At 36.8% G+C, this 20046-nt stretch overlaps 1 protein-coding gene across 1 annotated transcript in view; it reads left to right on the forward strand.

The window, feature by feature from the left end:
• YAP1 (Yes1 associated transcriptional regulator) overlaps window positions 1-20046 on the forward strand; it is a 91919-nt gene that overhangs the window by 40282 nt on the left and 31591 nt on the right. Inside the window, exons 2-3 of the mRNA XM_085309029.1 lie at window positions 6154-6269; window positions 14832-14945. Of these exons, the coding sequence (XP_085165155.1) occupies window positions 6154-6269; window positions 14832-14945 (230 nt within the window). The remainder of the gene's footprint in view (window positions 1-6153; window positions 6270-14831; window positions 14946-20046) is intronic.

Consider the following 20046-nt stretch of genomic DNA (forward strand, 5'->3'; position numbering starts at 1 on the left):
ATACTGGTGCCTGGGATTATTTTTCCCTAGGTCAAGAATTCTGCACTAGCCCTTGTTGAACCTCAGGAGGTTCCTCTCTGCCCAGCTCTCCAGCCTCTCCAGGTATCTGAATGGCTGCACAGCCCTCTGATGTGTCAGCCACTCCTCCCAGCTTGGTATCATCAGCAAACTTGCTGAGGAGGCGCTCTGTCCCCTCATCCAGGTCATTGATGAAGAAGCTGAACAGGATGGGACCCAGTACTGAGCCCTGGGGGACGCCACTAGCCACAGGCCTCCAAATAGACTTCATGCCACTGATGACAACCCTCTGAGCTCTGCCTTTCAGCCAGTTCTCARTCCACCTCACTGTCCACTCATCTAACCCACAGTTCTTGAGCTTGCCTAGGAGGATGTTCTGGGAGACAGTGTCCAAAGCCTTGCTGAAGTCAAGGTACACAACGTCCACTGCTCTGTCCTCATCTACCGAGCGAGTCATTCCATCACAGAAGACTATCAGATTGGTTAAGCAGTTTCTTCTCTGCCTTCTAACATGTCTTCAGTGGATATCTTGGCCTGCCTAAAGTGCCTAGAAATAGTACAGGTTTCCAGAAGATTTGACAAAGAGTCTTGAAGTTGGTTCTCTGAGATAATATATGGTAGTTTCAAGATCAGAAGTACTTGCTCGTTTTCACCTAGTGCCAGCAGAGGAACCAACTTCCATTGTGTGTGTGTGTGTGTGTGTGTGTGTGTGTATATACATACATATATATATGTGTGTGTGTGTATATGTATATATATATTTTCAGTCCTGATGGATTAGAACATACTGGTGAGGTCTGTACATTGTTCTTTGCTTTTTTCCCTAAGGTCACGCTTCTGTTGCACAATTCAGTGTAGTGATCTGACAATTTCTGACCTGGTGAGGTTAGTAGTATTTCATCTTTTCAGATGAGACCCTTTCTTGTGAAAGGGAAGTTCTCAGTCCAAATCACGTTGCAGGAGAGCTGAAATTCTGAGTGAGGCTTACACTAAGTCTACTTTAGTGAGCGCCATATATAAAATGCCTTTATGCTAGTTAGGACAAAAGAAACGAAGAAAGAAGCACGCTTTTGTAATAAGCAAGAATTGCATTGAGTGAGTAAAATCTTCAACATACTGTGAGAAGAGTGTCCACAAACAAGAACATTACAGTTGCAATACTAAACAATATCAAAACTGAAGGGACCTTAAACAGCATTCATAGCTGAAGACTAGTTGCATACATCAGCTGGATATGTACCTCCTAAAGCCTCCGCTGAAGGATTTGAGTAACTTTTTGAGTGTCCTTTTGTGTTAGTCTGTTTCTGACATAGCATTCAGTGTTACAGTTCATGTCACACCTAGCATGAAAACACAAAGGTCACTGATTATAGGAATGGTTTTATTGTATTCATCTGTTACTCCCTGGTTTTGAGTGGATTTTTTTTGATACTTATTTAAATTTTGATTAGAAATTTAATGTAACAAATCTGGCATGTGATAAGTTGCATTAATTCTAAAAATATTTTTCAATTAGAAATTCTAATTCTTAACTGTAGTAATATCCCTTTCATACATAACATGAGAACATCTGGGGGTTTTTTAAGTTATTTTTTGTCAATAGTTAAATACTTCAAATGATGTATTATATTGCAAAATCATGGAAAAAAAGCAAGTTGATTCTTTTTGTAATGCATAGCTTTTTGAAAGTACTTTTTGATTTGGAAAATCTTGGAACAACCRTTCTTCCCAGTATCAGAGTCTGCTTCATCTGAACATAAATGAACTAGAGCTATGTATAATGGCAGATAGCTAGATCTTGTGGTTGAGAATTTATTCTATGAAGTAAAATATTTTTACATTCCTTGGTATACCAGAGGTGCTGATTTAATTCAAGATTGTTTACTACTTTTGTTCCATGCTCATAGTATAGAGCTCCGATTCTAGTTCAGGGGTAGGTTGAATTTAAGTTTAATTTAATGGTATTATACAAAATGTAGGGATTGATTTATGGTTTTTGTTGATATGAAATGAGTTCTTAATATTTTAAACATTTTTGTGGGTGGAAATAGTGCTTTATCAAAATGTGCCTCAGATTATGTAAAAAATAGAAGATATTGAATGTGAGGACTCAGGCAGTTGGCATGTAGTAGAGCTGCTATGGAAAAAATCTGTTCAGTGGAGGGACAGGTAATGCGGTGTTGATGTGGTCCATATAGACCTTTTCTGTGCTGCTATTCAAAACAAATGAAAAGATCTTTACCTTTAGGGAATGTCCTATTTCGATATCTATATAGATAATGAGAAATACATATTATTTATAACATATAGATCAGTTATCCTCTTGCAAATGCTGCAGATACTGAACAAAATTAAGAGCTCTTTTCATTAATTTAATGCTGTAATTTATTTTAAAATTTAATTCATATAAATGTTGCATTCCTTAAGTTGATTAGCATGATTTCAAAGTTGTAACTTTGTAACTGTTGTTGTGGGAGTGGTGTTTTGTTTTGTTTTGTTTTGGTCTGTCTTTTTGTCTTTGTTTCCCTTACCAAAACAACTTGGCATATGGACCAGGGAGATAAGGAATTTATCCAAGTTTATGCAAGGAATATAGTTTGAATGAGGTAGAAGAGAAGGGTTTTGAGTGAAGATGGGGGGGAATTGAAATGTAGGTCAGAAAGCAGAGAATTGAGAGGGAGAGGACGAAGAGTTGCATTATTTTGAATCAACCTTATGATTAGTATGATTTTAAAATAATCAGCTTACTTTGAGACTTACTTCTTGTGTGGCTCTTTGTTGTAAGAGAAACACTAGTTGGGGAGTTCTGGTGAAGGAAGGAACATGCTGGCCCTCTTCAAGTGATGCTCAGCTCGAGAAGGGTTGGCAGCTGATGGCTGAAAGAGTTAACCATGTTCATAACTTTGCACGAATGTTAATCGTACTCTGCATGGTATGCTTGAGCAGTCTTGAGGAACCAATAATGCTGTCCTTGTGTATAAAATTTACTGTACTTTTGAAATTGCTTACTCCATGGTCCATTCATCTCTCCAATACTCAGATTTGTTTTGGTGAGTTGATGTTTTTTTCCCTGTTCCAATAGTTCACTCTGCAAATACAATTCTGTAATGCAGTGAGATAACTTTTTTCCTTTTATTTTTTACTCAATGCTTAAATAGTGATAACAAAGCTATAAAATAATATGTATCTTACAGGGATATGTTTTATAAATTTATATTCCTAGTATCTTTATGGGAGTTAAATGGAAATAAATAAATGCGTAATCTTGGATGAAGTGGTATTTTCCCATAGTTTCCACTGTTCCCAGAACTGAGTTGAGCACACTTGACAAATGGGAGATATAGGGGAGGAGTGGCGCAGGCTGGTACTGTAATTTAAACACAGTCTGTGAAGCATTACCGGCTGCAGTGCTTTTTCTGTCTGTATTATCTTCACCTGCTTTCACTGCTTTGTAGAATTGACTAACAGGAAAAGAAAAAACAATTACAGTATGAAAGTGTATGTATAATCCAGTGTGTAGAGACATATAGGTCAGTCTTTATTATATTGTGCCTTGTTATGTTAATAAATAGGCTAAAAAGAAGTAAAGAAGTCTTGTTGCATGTGACAGATGCTTCTCAGTGGAGTTGGATGTTGGAAGACATCTACAATCAAAGATGCCAGTCTACTTAGTATTACTTGTATTAAATGAGCCTTATGGTGGAAACTAAGATGGCAGCGACACCATTTTAACTGGCCCTGCAGTAGTAAAGGGGTTTACTTGCTGCATGGAGGCAAATAGGGCTTTGTTTACTATTGTGTTTTTATACAAATGACATTCTCACCTACTTTGTAAACCTTTTAGAGCATGTCTGTAACTCTTTGGTCTGGAATTGTTTAGAGAGATTAAAATACATGGAGGGAAAAAGTTACATATGTTAAAATAGAACTCCATCTTTGAAGCCACTTGTGATGCTTTCCAACTTATAATGGAAAGTCTCTTTAATGATTTGAATCAGATAAATAATTCTACATGAGCAGTTAGTCTGCTGAGTAATGTCCCATTTTATGATCTTCTGAAATTCTTCGTTCACTTTCACTTCTTCGAAATAATGAACTATGTCCAGAAGTTTTGTTGTATTGTTTTTTTCCTGAAAAGTTTACTTTCTGAACATCAAGAAGCAAATTAGAAAACACTTAGTAGTTTAGTGGAACATATTTTAATTAATCAGAGTTAAGGATTTCTTTAGTAAATTGCTAGGCATAGAGGCAGGGAGGAAACAGTGTTCTGTTTTGTTTGTCCAGTTCAGCCTAGGGTGAGGTTTTTATTTATGACCAGAGCTCTTGGATGCAGTAGTCACGCATATACATAAACAAGGTCTGAGATTCATCTTTTCTAATATCTGTGTATTTGACCTAGTTACCTTAGGTTCCCTTTATAGTCGATGGAGAAGATAGGCACTCCTGGACCCTGATTCACCCCAGGCTTGAATATGTTCCCAAAACTGGTCAGAACAGAACTAGCAATGCTTATTTAGTTCTTCTCCAGTCAGTGGAGAGCAGGATGACGAGGTAAGATGTTGATGGCCTCAGAACATCTGTGCTGAATGTGACCAAGTCTAAATTACATGCCCCTTTGAATGTATAAAGTAACATGTTTTAAAGGAACAGTTACTGCATAATTCTTGAATCCTAACATGAAGATATGGAAAATTTACAGACGGATTGATATTTCATTGTGAATTTGCATTGATCTCACCAGGATACACACACAACACAACATAAGACACAGGTAGAAGGCAGAGATATGAATTGAAGTATCCATTTTTGAACTGAGTTCACCAGTATAATTTATATTCTAGCAATAAATGTAAGTTTTGCTGAAGGAAATGTAGTGTAGAAAAAAGCAACCTTGAGAATGATTAGTGTAAGGAAAGAATGGTACCAATTTAATGACGTGGTATATTTTGAATACTAACGATTCTGTTTCATTATCATTTCTAATTTATACCAATTCTAACTGAATTGATAACAAGCCTTACTGTCAAAGCTTAGTGCATATTACTAGTTTTATTTTTTGTCTACATGTACTTTTCAGAGCAATCTTGACTTACAGTATCAAGATATCGTGATACTTGTTGAGGAATAGCCTGTGCATTCATTACTTGTTTGCAAAGCACAATAAGTACATACTCATAAAGCAAAGTAATCTTTCATTATGCTTTATTTTTTTGGTGGACAAATAATTTTATGAAAGTGTTGAATATATTTACCAATTTATCAAACTAGATCAAAAGCAAACTCCAAAATTTTTGTCTTTAGATTCTGTAGAGGGCTAGTTGAGATACTTAGCAATCCAGCTGTCCTCATCTTTTCACATTAAACTGAAGGCAGCTGAACATCACTTTTTTTGTTAATACTATAGTGTGGCTGGTGACTTACCACAGAAATGCTGTTCAGTTATCAGAGAGGAAGGGAGTAGTCCCTCAAATGATCTATCTTGAGAACGTGATATATACCCAGAAAGTTTAGAAGGATTGCTGATTACTCATGATTAGCTCATTATAGCTGTCGAGGTGCTGAAAAAACTCCTCATGCCAACTTACTTGACAGACATAACTGGCTTGGTCTGAAAGATTTGGAAGTGACACTTTAAAAATGGCAAGTAGCTAATCAAAGAGAAAAGGGAAGAGAATATTTACTTCATAGATGTAAGTTATGGTACAAGAACCATAGAGAGAGAGTCATAGAATGGTAAGGTTGGAAGGGACCTCTGGAGATGATCTAGTCCAACCCTCAGCGTAGCCCGTACGGGGATTGAACCCGCGACCTTGGCATTAGCAGCACCATGCTCTGACAAACTAGGCTAAACCGGTTAGAGAGAACCTAGATTCTGATACTCATGTGGACCCTTATCTCACCATTGCTCCAACTCTCTTTAGTGCAGCTGTTTGTGGAGAAAGTGGTAGTGACCAGAGTAAGAGTTTGAGAATCTGATCTACAGCAGTGCTTGGAAAAAATCCAGAAAGATCTTGCACTTGGATTTTAATGTGGCTGTTCTTTGCTGGCTTAACCTTTTGTTGTTAAACTTTCTTTGCTAGCAGGTCGCTGTTGTGAATACGCGACTGTTCTAACTCTGATTTTGTTTTGTCTTAGTCATATTGATCAGACAACAACATGGCAAGATCCTAGGAAGGCCATGCTTTCCCAGATGAATGTTACAGCTCCCACCAGTCCTCCAGTGCAGCAGAACATCATGAACTCAGCATCAGGTAAGCAAAATCAATATTTATGAAAAAGATCATGCGAATGAAATATCTCTGTAAATTCTGAACGGGATGGGGGCCTCCAAATCTAATAATTGTCCTTCCAGTTATCCTGATTTAAAACTTCAAATCTGAAAAGCCTGTTGCATCAAGCAAGAGGCTGATGCTTGAGGTATGAGAAACTTTATAACAATTATAATTCTTTCTCATTTAATTCTGTGAGGGATTTTTTTTTATTTGATTTCCCTCCCCCCAATTGGATAATTTAAACATTTAAAGAAGCAGAAGTTCTACCTTAATTTCTTCTGGCTTGAAAATGCTGCTAAATTTATTGAAAACAGGATTTGTGTTTAAACTGTTATTGTTTCACTTTAAAGCTGTCACGCTTTTGCAACGTTCTTCTCCCTCTCTTTGCTTGCTTACAAGATTTGGTGTTGCATTCTTCTACGTCTCCGACATTTGTTACGAACAACTCATTCTTCTGTCTTCCCTGAGTGAATACAGCAAACATATGAAAAGTCTTGTTTAGCAGCAGAGATGTTTTTTCTTCTTCCTCTCCTGTCATTCCCAAAATCCTATATCATGGTAATTATTCGTGAGCCAAGGGTATCAGATGTCTTTTCCTGGAGTATAGAATTGGTGGTGGTTTATGAGTTTATTTTTATTTTTTTTCCAGATAGTCTGTGGGGGCCATCACTAAACAGCAGTATAGTATGCTTCTTGTTGTTGCAAAAACTGTTACTTATTTTCAGAGCTCTCTTGTCTTGATGGTGCAGAGAACAAGTAGATAAATTCGATCCTATGCTAGTGTGACTGCTGCACTCTTCTTTAGTCTTTGTTGCCTTTTGTCTGTCACTGAATTTTGTTTTTTATTTATTTTTTCACAGCCTGATTTTGTGTATGTCTGCTATTCCTGTATTTTGCTAAGGTTATTGTCTTGTGCTCATTTTTGTTGTCCATTCAGAAAGTCTTGTTCGTGCTGCAATTTACATGCTGCCAGACTGCCAAAAGATTAATGGGCATGAGCAAACTGTGCTGTTCATGACTGAGTATTAGAGGGGAAGCTAATCACAATGTATCTCAATTTTTTATTGGCTAGGCCAAGAGGTTGGATTATCCTGAAACAAATGAAGGAGTCCTGTTCAAGTTKAAGAACTTGTGATTCACAGCAATTAAGCTTTCATTATGTAATTTGAAAATGTATTTTTTTTTCCTATAAATATATCCTAGGAATTTTGCAGCACTAGAGATGATGATACATTTTTACAAGAACACTTCTGAAGAACAGGGAATGGGAGAAAAGTGACAATTCTCTTGGTCTACCTTACCTTTGGTTTATCTTCATGTTAACATTAAAACTAGATGCTCATTGCTTGAATATCAACGTATTCTGTGTTTTAAGGTGGCTTCTCAAACTCCCCATTTTACTATGGATTAAAAGACAAAACAATATTGTTAATGAAGTAAAATACACTGTATGTACCTGGAAAAAAAAAACATATCATTACAAGTGTTATCCCAGTAAAGGATCTTCAGAAAAAAAAAAAAAAAGGAAAAAAATGGAAAAAGAATGTAAGAATTACCACTCAAGAATTAGTTAAAAATATATATCAAGGATTTAATAAAGTTGACTGATGCAAATGTGATCAAGTGCTCTTACATTGATCTTCCTACTCATGTTGCTCTTGCTCATGTTGCTCATGAAACTCTTGCTTCAATAGAGTTGAAACAGATCAGTGGGTTGTTTTGTGACTTGAGAGAACAAACTTTTTTGAACAGAAGTTCATTGGATGTTTATGTTTAAATACACAAATGAATTTGTATTGGAGATGATTGAAAGTCTTGTATTTTTTCAATGCTCTGACTTTTCTGGAGTTCATGAAGAAATCAAAACCTCTCTGTGTATTGATAGTTAAGTGTTTCTGGGACTTTTTTTCTTTTTAAGCTTATATTGGGTGAGGTGGTGTAGCTTAGAACTGGCTCTTTGGATGCATCTGCTATCTTAATTTCCTTTTGTTTAACTTCCATGTGCTTTGAATTAAACAATATTGAGCCTACTTGTATTTTATATGATTTTATATGTATATGATTCTTTTCTTGATACCTGATTTGTTCTAACTTCAAAGTAGGACTGCATATTTGTTTTTAGTAAAGTTTCTTACGCCTGATTCTGTTACTTTTTAAAGCTGAGTTTGTGGTAATTTTTGCTTCTTTGGTGGCTTTCCTGAAAGGTAAGAGAAATGGAAAGATCAGAAATAACTATCCTGTGGGCACAGTGGAACTTAAATCTGAGTGCAACATCGTATAAGACTATATTCTAGTAGTTCTAATTGGGATAGTTATCCCCAAGAACTAGGAAATAAAATTGGGACTTTATAAGTCACAAGTTTCCTGGTTTGAAATGTCGACAACAAAACATGCCCTAATGCTTTGAAGACCTTTCATGAAAGATATTGGGGAAAAAAACAAATCTAAGTATTGTGACAGCTGGAGGTCACTGACTTGTTAAAAAAAAAAAATCCAAAATACCGCGAGAGAGAGAATGTGTCCCTTTCCTCACAGTTCATCCTTATACAGCGCTGATTAAGTGCAGCTCTTAATCAAGAGTTACTTTCCAAATCTTAGTACAAGTCAAGTGTATATAATTACAGACTGCTTTAGGGGCTTTCGGGTAAAGTTGCACTGTGATAGAACAGGTTTTTAGGGGCAGTCTTAAAAGCCGTAGGAGGTTTCCATTAGCTAGAACTGAGAATGGGAAAACAAAGTGAAGAAGGAGGCATAGAGTGCAACTAGGAAAGTTGCTGTCTACACATTGAAGACAATATCCCCTTCTGGATAAATGGATAGATATAACAAGTGGAGTTCAGGGGAAGCAGGAAGAGAGCAAAACCAAAAGATGTGTTAGGAGGGTTGACAAGTCAAAAGGAAGAGTTTAAATTCAAAACAGGAATGAGGGAATATTGTTTAGGCTGATGTTGAGATTTTTAGATTGCTTTTCTTAAGAAATGCCTCCTCTTGTATCAAGTAAAACTAGATGAAACACTGAATATCTTTTTTGCAAGTTGCGTTTCTTTAAGGAAGTTAATAGGTGTCTGAACAGCTTCATTTTTTTCCAGCATAATTTTGTGAATGAGCGATTTTGAGTGTTCTTTAGCATACATCCTTGATAGGAGGGCATTGATTGTGGAAAGTAACTTTATTTTATTTTTTGGTATTTTTTGTTTCAATCTTGCTAAACTTGCTCCTTTTAATCAACTGAAATATTTGGGGCCATATGTATGAAACGTGGTATTCTTTAGATAACATTTGCTGTTTAATTCTATTTCACGGAAGACGATCAAATGAAATAATTGGAAATACAGTCAATATGGGAAAAAAGCTTATGGTCAATAGTGGAAAGAAAGCAAGCTTGTTATTGCTAAGTATGCAACAAGTGCATAAAGTTTAATTTCAACTGCTCTGATTATTTTTAATATGTGTTGTATCATTTTTTCCCTAAGGGCATTGCAGAAAAAAAATAGTTCTGTCGTCTTTTTAAGAAAGTATATTGTAATAACAAAATATATAGTAATAAAGTTAGTCATTATACTGAGGAACCTGTTCTATGCAATTCCTACTAAGATGCAGTTACAAATTTGAAAATAAACAATATCTGTTTCTTATAAAATTAAAGTGATAATAACAGTGTATTAATACACTGGCCTTCTCCAGACAGTTTTATCTTGTGAGTCGTGCTTGACTGCACTGCTCCTTTTAGCCTCTTCTGCTTGCACGTAGATGTTAGCTTAGGTGCAGATTCCCTGACTTTGTGCACTTTCACCAGAAAGCCCAATTCAAAACTGCAGTCTAAGGGGAAGAGGAAAAATCATAGCCCTTGTGTCATTTTGAGTACCTCTTCAGGTAGTTCATAATGCCAGGTTAAAGGTAGGTAGGAAAATGAATGCTCTGTAGTGGGGAGGAGTTTTTTTTTCTTTTCTTTTCTTTTTTTTTCTTTTTCTCTCTCAAGGGGAGGGTGGGATATGCCAATAGCTAAAACATGTTCTAGCTCTTCACTTCAGATTCTTACTTCAGAAGCAGCTTTGTCTCCTCTGTGTAACCTGTCATACTACAAATTCTGTTTTGTGTGCGGTCAACACTACATATGTTCTGTTGTGAAACTCAAGTTTCCAAGTATCTCAAAGGCAGTAATGTTCGTTTCTTACTTCACAAGCAAATATTCTCCACTACCCCTGCCTTATTTTTTTTTGTGCTTTTTTGTATCAGTTCACTAGAATTTGATTTTCCTAGGTTGTTCATACATGTTCTCTTAATTGCTAAATACAATATTCTATAATATGCATTAATCTAGTGAAAAAGTAATTCTTGTTCATTTTCTATGTGGCAAACTCATGCTTTTTCTCAGCTTTATTTACATTTATTTTACATTTAGGTATCAGAAATTATAAGGATTTCTAAGATTTAACTTGTATCCCAGCATAACTTGAATTTATGTTACATTTTTGCTTTAGTGTTACTCTTTCTGTTGCTTTCTATCTGCTGACAATGAGCTCTGCTTTGAATTCAAGACTGTATTTATGGCAAAAATGGTATCTTTAAAAAGAAAAAAAAAAAAAACACACCAAAAGAGGAGATACCTGCCAAATGGATACACACATGCACACCTTTGAAATTACATGTATTTATACTAAATTACAGCACCATATAAATGGTTAGTTACAAAATTATGCCTTATCAGTACTTCTCTAAAGATAATTTACATTTGGAAATTGGAATCTAATTTTTGGATAACAGTGTCTTAAAAAATACCATAGTAACTGACAAGGTGAACTGTAAGTCTCTTCTCTTCCCGTACAAGTAGCTTCACAGAATTGCAAGTTTATAGCTGTGATTGTATTTGGTTGAACTGGGAGACATCCAACAGAACTGGTAGGCGACCTTGTCACGAGGATATTGTGAGTTACAAATGTTAAAGGGGAGACTGGAGAAGTGCTTAAAAGAGGGATCCTTTGTGCCTGACTAAACAGACAGAATCTGGCTCAGGAAATCACCTGAGGTATCTGGAGGCTAGGAGAGTACTTAGAGCCACGTTGTTTTTTAATTTGTTTGGACATTGAGTACTTTATTTATAAGTGTACAGAGTCTGACAGTTACTAAATAGGCAATAGACTCTCAGCAATGTATCTGTGCACCCAGAACAAGTAAGCCTCCTTCTCCGTTTCAGTTGTTGAAATATTTCACTCGAGTCCAGCGGTTCTCTACTCTTGATGCTTGCTAATGCAAGTAGGTGCTTGGGAAACCAGTGTGTATTCAGCAGCACTCCTTGCAGCTTCTTGCTCTTGGTTATCATTTTTGGCCTTTTGTAACTGCTGGTTTAAGAACCCCTAGTGCACTGATGAGAGCACACTTAACACTTAGCAACAATAGTCTCCTTGCAATAAGTCTATTCAGCAGCTGGGGGTTTCTCTGGTAGGTGAGGTCAACTTGGCTCACAGTGCATTATTGCATGTTTTCTTGGCATTGGACATATTGGACACAAGAGTGCCRAGGGGCACTCTTTCTGCAAATGCTGTTTGCCATTTTTTATGATATTCGGTGATTATTGTGACCTTAAAGCTTGATGGGTAGGCTAGATGGACTCTTGGTTGGACCCAGTTTGGTGGTTCTTATATAACGTGGATTAAAGTAATCATAGACATTTTTAGTGTGCAGATCTGAAAGGAACAATACAGGTTATATAATCTAAGCTACTTAAGTTAATACTGAGAATTCTGTTCCTATTGAACCTTCTGGGAAAGGGAACATATAATTGCACAGGAATTTTCCTAGATGCTCTTGAGTGAATGTTTCTGCTACCCTTCATTGTGGTCTTTCGTATTTCCTCTCTTACTAGTTTCTAAACCAGAATTTTTCAGAGTCAGTTACAAAATCAGACTGATAGTCATTGATTTTGCCACCTCTCAGAAAACTAACACTAATCAGTTTTGGATCTACCGTTTCAAAGTGCAGGCACAACAGCAGAAACATGAGAACAGTTTACTGGCTAGGGAAGAAAGCAACATAGTACTTAATGCTGAAAGTCTCTATAGATGAAAGTCTGTTCCTGCAGCTGTTGATGGCACTTACCAAGGAAGACTTGCTATCGTGGCAGCCAGGTGAGCATAGAGATCTTTAGTGTCCTATCTGCAGCTGTTGTATTTTATTTAGAAATGGAACCCTGCCCGGGTTTGGATCTATCTAATAAGCTAATACTCTTTAGATCACTGAATCTAATAAGCAATATCCTTCCGAAGGGTAGGTGGACTGAACAACTGCTGCCATTCTACTTCAAAGGCATTTTGTCCTTATTTACTACAAAGGAACATGCTAGACCAGTACGTGCTTTACTTGATGTTCATAGGGACTGACACCCCAAGGCTAGTTTTGTTTTTCCTGGAGCCAGCTGTTCTTTTGGCTTTGGAGTTCAGAAGAGATTTTTCTCACTGAGCTTCACCTCGTAGGGATGTTGAATTTGAAGGACTCTGTGGGGGATGGTAGTGAGATAGTCTAAGTGGCAAGGATGTTAACTTAACACCTGAGGGACCTGTTTGCTTCTTTGTTGAGTTCTGCACTTAGATGATTTGTGGCAAGTGCCTCAGTTTCATAAAACAGCATCTGTATGATTAGCTGGCTGGTCTTTTGGGTATGATGACAAAATACAAGGTTCTTTGAACTTGAACTTTGAATTCTATGTAGGTGTCCTGTTATACATACTGTGGATATTTTAAGATTTATAAATGTTTTCATGTGTTTTCATCCTTTTTTGCTCATCCTGCTTACTAGCCCCTGATAAAAACCAGGGTGCTTTTGTATGCAGTATTTAAAGCTTGTGAGTACAGAGTGTTGGAAGATGTCCGATCGTTAGATCTCCGTTTGTCCTCACTTGAAAACTTGTATCTCTACTGATGGAGTGATGAGTTCGGTCAAGAAAGGCATAGCTTTCTGGGCCAGAATGTAAGAGTATAGATTAGAAATACAGTTTTTAGGGCATCTTCTTGGGCCAAATACTAGCGTAAGAAACTCTGATTGTGCTTTGGGATATTACTGGAATGCAGTCTAATGGTTATTTTACTCTTTTTGATATTCGCTTGAGAAAATATTGTGAGATTAAGCAAACAGATCTATTTTTCCCCATAATAGCTTTTAAAATTGGAAATTTTCAACAGTAGCATGACTTCAGAACAAACTCTGAGGGAATTAGCATACTTTGATATACTAGATGCTTCAGGCACTTATTTGAATTTTTGTGTGTGTATCTGAATCTCGTGTGAGATTTTAATGACTGTGCATACTTAACACAATGCTTCTTACATTATACAGAACAGTCTGTTAGTCGAAGATCTAATAGCTAGATGGCTGTTAATAGTGTTTTATTATATTACACTGAGGAAGAGCAGTAAGAAAGGTTAACTTGCTTCCTGGAGCAGGTCCTCTTCTAATTTCTTTTACATTCTTAATGTTTGTAGTGGGTCTCTTGATACATCATCTTAAGATTGTATTTAAGTTTAAAGAAGTAAGGGTAAGATTTTTCCTGTATCTAATTCAGATAATTTTTAAAGTCCTTATCTACATGGTAGATCTAAGAATCTAAAACATGTATTTGTAAAGCACCTGTCAAATGAAATGAGATGAACTCAGCTTGGAGAATAGCTTTCAGACTAAGCAAAATACAGATGAATGTACATGATCTTATGTACATGAGAATGAGTGGTTCACAGACTGTATCAAATGAAGGTTATTTTCTCAGAAGTTGCAGTTTGGAACATAAGAGAAACCCGGCGATACCCTGTATTTAGGCATTAACTGGACTCCAAAACACTGTCACCTGTCTCACTTCAGCATTTCCTAAACGCAGGTTTCCTTGAATGTGCCTTCCTGCTCATAGAGGTGTATCACTGCTATTCCTAGTGCTTTGTCCTTCTGTCTGTTACTGCTATTTTTTGACTTTTGCTTTTCCATCYGCTTTTTTGTCTCCTGCTCTTCAGGTTTGTGTTTTTGTTTGTTGCRGCTTTTAACACTTTCACAGCAAGTTACAGTATGAGGAAAGGGGAAATCAAGTCATGAATTTTTTTASTTACTTACGGAAGAGCAAAATATAATTTTAGAATCTTGTCATGTTATCTTGCTGCTACTGGCTTCTATTCACTAGATGAACTTTTCCATGAAAGGTAGACTACCCTTACTCTTTTTTTCTGGTGCTTTATGCTGGTTTCATTCTGGCAGGCTTGATTTATTGCTGGTTTTGTACTGTAAGGCTATAGCAAAAGGTAGTGTCAGAAGTACATAAAAGGATGTTAACAGCTTCTTCAAAATTGAACTCCAAATCCTAAAGAAAWATGATAGAAGTACTTTCTATTCTTTGATTTCCCACCTGCCACTTCTTTGCCCTTAACTCAGAAATGTAAGATATGAGCTTGGAACTCTCTTGTTTCATGTACTGTTATATATGTAAAATGTTAGAATTTTTTTTAGATCAATTTTCAACTGGAGCAAACAAGAGCGCGCCATGAATTCCTTCCTTCTATATTGCAGGCCCACTCCCCGATGGATGGGAACAAGCTATGACCCAGGATGGAGAAATTTACTACATAAACCATAAGAACAAGACCACATCTTGGCTAGACCCAAGGCTTGACCCACGCTTTGGTAAAAGTTCATCTCGCTTCAGAATTTTTGATCTGCTTCAGTTCACTTAGCAGCTTTCATTTTGCAGACATATTTTGGAAACTTTTTGTAGTAAGATTAAATAAGATTAAAATATATTTTAATTTGAACCATAGAGATCTTATTTATTTTTTTTTTCTGAAAGATTAGCATATATCCTGTAGTAGTAGATGTCACCAAAGGTTCTAATGCTAGGAGCTTGGATTTTGCCATACAATCCATATGATTCCTAAACTTGGTGGCATTCGGGAACAATATGTCTGTGACAATTTTGTCCAAGCTCCCTTAAACTTGCAAAATTTTACGCAAGAAAAGCCTTTTAATTCCCAAATAATTAATTACTTACGTTTGCGCTATCCTGAAGAKGTCATTGTCTAGTAATGACTTATGCTCTTTAAATATAGTTGAAACATACCAGCTTGTAATTCCAGCTTGTCACAGTGATGATCATGAAAAAATTTGTTTTAAACAATATGGAGAGAAATATTTAGTTCTGTTACTTCTACTTTAATCTTCTTTTGAGGAGTAAAGAATATTAATTAGACTGTCATATTGGAAATAGAAATAGTCACATAAATTAGGAATCAGAAGATCTAGATGTAAATATTTAATGCAATAGAACTTACACTTCAGGCTTATGGCAACATTTTTCTACATTAATGTTCTGGCAATATTTCTCTACAATAAAAGTGTAGTTGCAAACTTTGCAATACAATACTGCCACTGTGGATACAAATAGCAATAGAATATAACATCATTAAGAGACATTTGAATGAGCTCCTTGGATCATTCAAGTGAKTGTTCTTATGTATTTAAGGTGGAATTGCTACATTATTTTGGGAAGAAGTCATGACCTGTCTGTGTAAATTTTATTAGATGTATTAATTTTTCCTTGATCTGTTTTCCCTCAAACTTGCTATTTTCAACTCATTTGGATTTTAGTTATTTTTTCCACAGCTATGGAAAAAACAGTAGGAGTTTAAAAAAAGTCATTGTGGTTTTCAAGCTTTAGTTTTGGATTCAGTGCAGCTAAATGAAAACAGTGTGCAGATCACTGAGTAGGTCAGGCTGAGGGGATACAAAGCCTTTGAAGCTTTACAGGGGTTGACCTAACAACAACTGTGGGCCCCTTTTGGGAGAGGCATTAACTCCATGAATGCCATATAAACACAGAGCTGCAAAACTCAACAGTCACTATTCTATTTTGTTTTTCTGAAATAGCTGTTAGAATTTTCAGCGTTTTTGTTTTGTAGGCTTAAGTGCTTTCATTAAACATCCGTTTGCTCTTATGGAAAACACTAAATTATCACACTGTTTATAAACTGCTCACTGGTTTGTAGACAGGTTGAACCACTGTGCAACTTGAGCCCAAAGGTGGGGCATATATATATATTGATGATTGTCAGCTTTGGCAGATGTCCGTGTTGGCTTTGACACCCGCCGGCCGGTTTCAGAACTGTTTGTGTATTGCAGGAGAAGTGTGTGGGTAATTTGCAGCTTCACAATTACTGAATATGTGAAAAGRCTTAAAAGGAAGCAGTCATTTTGAAAATCAGTGTTGCCTTTTGCAGTGAAAAGAGGCAGGCCAATTTTATTTTCCGAAGTAATCTTGCAGTATATGTATATTGCTTTTCTTTGTCTTATTAAGGTTCAGAATGACAGGAGCTGGATAGGCCAGCTGGAATTTAAAAGGAGTGTGGAAAAGGCTTTAATTGACAAAGGTTATGAGTGAGATGAATCTTGTTTCTCAGAGCTGTTTTGTACTCCTGTAAATAGTGCGTCGATCTGTAAGCGTAAAAGTTGCTTGTCTTGTAGATACCGAAGCTCCATGAGATGTTAAGGCTCTGCAGTTAAACTGAAAGAAGTTAGAAATGTCCAAAAGACTGCATCAGGGTTTCTTGCTGCATAGCTTCCCTTTTTGGGCCCACTGTGTATGTGTATCCCAGACAGGCTTGAGTAAATGCCAAGGCTCTTTATTTTGTGGTCGGACTTCTAATCTGTTCCAGACCTTTTCAGTCAAAGAGCTCAAGTGTAACTGAAAGGGGCAGGAAAGGGGAGGAAGGGGAAAAAAAAAAAAAGGCATGTGGACTCTTCTGATCTAGAGTGATGGCAAATAGAGACAAGCTGCTAGCTGCTGTTGAGCTTGAAGGAGGTTTTCCTTGAAATCTGAAGTTGTATGCATTGTATTGTGGTTTATGTTTTTATCATTTGAGCCAAGAAAATACAAAATCTTATTTCTGTTGCTTTCTCACTTGTGACCCTCTTAAGCCACTCCAGTAAAAAGAAGAAAATCTGTTTGACAGAGCTAGCTTGCTATGCCTGACGTTTATTTATCATGTACAGATCCTCAAGAAATATGTGTTGTGACTCTAAATAAATTTGARTAACTCAGAAGTTTACCTTTCAGTGTTTTGCCAGGGTTGAAAATCCTGTTTATTTCGGAGGATTGCCACACCCTTTTGTATCCTGGTGTTTTAAAATAAGGGCTTGGTTTTTGTTATATTTTGACTATTAAAACTTTAAAAAAGCAATAGGCAATGCAGCTTTGTAATGCTAAGTTCTTGATCAATACAATGGTATTGATGTTAATTGAAAATGAAGGAGAAATTCACTTCTTTCTTGATGCTGCCTCTTTCACAAATCTGCAAAACCACTGAGAACAGTAAAGCTGTTGAAGATACCATTCAGGTATACTCTTCTGTTGCAGTATTCAGAAACAGAAGGTGTGAAGACTGTTTCCCCTCACTTTTTTCCTGAATTCTGCATTCTAGGGAATCGGCCCTTATTTTTCTGTATGTTCATCAGATGGAAGCTTCATGCTCATCTTTATTTCCTCTAGTAGATGTGCATAGAAGGTGGTGGGTTTTTTGCGCCCCCCCTCCCCCCCACCAGTGGTACTGGGAGCTATTCATTAATGTGGCTAGAAAAGAGGGAGAAAGGAGGATCAGTTTAAGGCAAACACACCTACTCACTTACTTGGTAAAGGTTATTTGAATATTGCATTCCTGCCTTCAAACAGAAAGTAAAAGGATGAGATTGGTATGAATTCTTTCTTGGAGCAGGCTTTAAAGAGTGGTGCATCAGATGAGGGTTCCTCTCAGAATACCCTGCAGTGGAGTAGGCCAGTCTAAAATCTGCATGCTCCGAGCTGAAGATAAGAACTTCTATCCCAGACTCAGTTCTAACATATTTGAATAGGGCTCGAAGTCTTCAGCTACATCACTTAAAACTGCAGTGAAGTCTTGCCATGGTTCTGATACTGATCCTCCTAGTCTATACATGTGGCTTTAGAACAGTTTTGTGTTAGGAGAATTGACAATTCTTTAAATCTAGGAAAGGACTAAATACGAAAAGAAGATCTTCCTGTGCCAAGCACAGACCATCATAAAAGATCACATGGGATCAAAGGAATGGGGCTGGGGGAGCTTCCTTAGGCCTGTGCAAGGCAGGATTTCTTGTGCTAGCAGAGCATCTGGTATAAACATGCTGTCCAGCCTTCCTCAGTGCCTTCRCAGGTTTATTTCTTGGAGGTTACTTCCTTAAGAGAATTAGTCAGCTAGCTTTTTGGAGTGTTTTGTCTCTTACTAGCTCCTTCCCTTGTCTGCTGTTGTCCATTGATCATTCTTCACAGATCCCAGTATTGCTTGATAGTCAAAGGATGTCTCAGTGGGAAGTAGATCTGCTAAGCATGCTGAGTAGTTGGAGTTGATGAAGTAGGAGARCATCTGCTTTTTCTATAAAATTTAATTTCCTAGAATCAGTTAAAAAACGTTTGGAATCATCCAACTTTATTACTGCAAGTTTCCAAGATTTGGCTTTTGCCTCAAATAGCATTAAGGGCTTTTAACTGTTACTTCGGTTTGCAGATGGTAGGATGGTTCTTGAAACACAAGTAAAAATAATTTGCCCTTTGAGGATACTTAATTTGTTAATTTCAAAGCTGGATGGTGAACTTGGAAAAAGTGGGAAAACATCAGAAACTGGTGATTCATTTCGGTGTCTCTACTGAGTTAACCTGAGTCTTAAAGTTTTCACGCAAGCACTCCATTAGAGTATTTGGACAAATCTGCAGGAGCTGGAGTAAAACAAGTTCTTGTTAGATTATTCCAAACTTCAGTTTCATACGTTTGTTACTAGCGGTCATACTAGCCTTACGCATGTCCAGTCTCTTTCTTTCTGTTCTTTTCACTGTTGGAGCTGCCAAATAGGGTAGGGAGCAAGAGATGTGACCTCAGATTGAAATCATTGCCACAACTTCATTTTTGGCACTCTCAGTTAGGGATTATGCTAATATTTATTAAGTTCTGTATGAATTTTGGATGAGGGGGAATGCAAGGCAAGAGTGTTTAACATCATTATAGAAAGGTGCACAGAGCCTCTGTGGGAAGTACTTACTTGAACTGCCCATGAGAAGAGGAACAAAAGTGATTATAACAGCCAGAACATAGAGGATGCACATCGTTTTTCTGCTTCCTTCTTTCATAATTGAAGAACAGTATACCTTTAAGCTTGCAAAGGGCTTGTTCAGAACTACTAAAAGAAAATACAAACTATAGAACCATTGCAATAAGTTGTCAGAAGGAAAAAAAAAAAGGCATGAGACTTAGTTATGAAGAACAAAAATACTCTAATGCATTGAAAAGTGTATTTATCATTTTTCTCTTAAAACTTGAAATTCACTTGAAACACTTTAAAAGCTTAATTTTTGGAGCTTCTACTAATTTTTAAGTATTGAAAATTAAAAGAGTATTCCTTAGTGGTGTTATCCCTCACCTGTCTAATGTGTCGTTAGCACCCTTCTTTAAACCTGCCTCACTAAAGGCAGGTTTCTGGACATCATAGAATTGGAATACCAGTCCAGAAAACTTCTGTTGTTAGGCTTTTGAGCTTTATCTTGCCACAGTGGCCTGTCAGGTTTTTATTATTATTTCTCGATCTATTTTCTGTCTCTGCCCAAAAGCAGAACACGAGAACACAAGCTACAGTTGTTTTTGGGTATGCAGACTCAGTGGCGTATCTTCTTTCCATGCTGTATCATTAAATGGTTTTGACTTATCTGGAAGGTCTGTTGCTATTCACTTTT

This window comes from Rhea americana, unplaced genomic scaffold (genome assembly GCF_003343005.1).
Source record: "Rhea americana isolate MKP2758 unplaced genomic scaffold, rheAme1 scaffold_29, whole genome shotgun sequence".
NCBI classification, from domain to species: Eukaryota; Metazoa; Chordata; class Aves; order Rheiformes; family Rheidae; genus Rhea; species Rhea americana.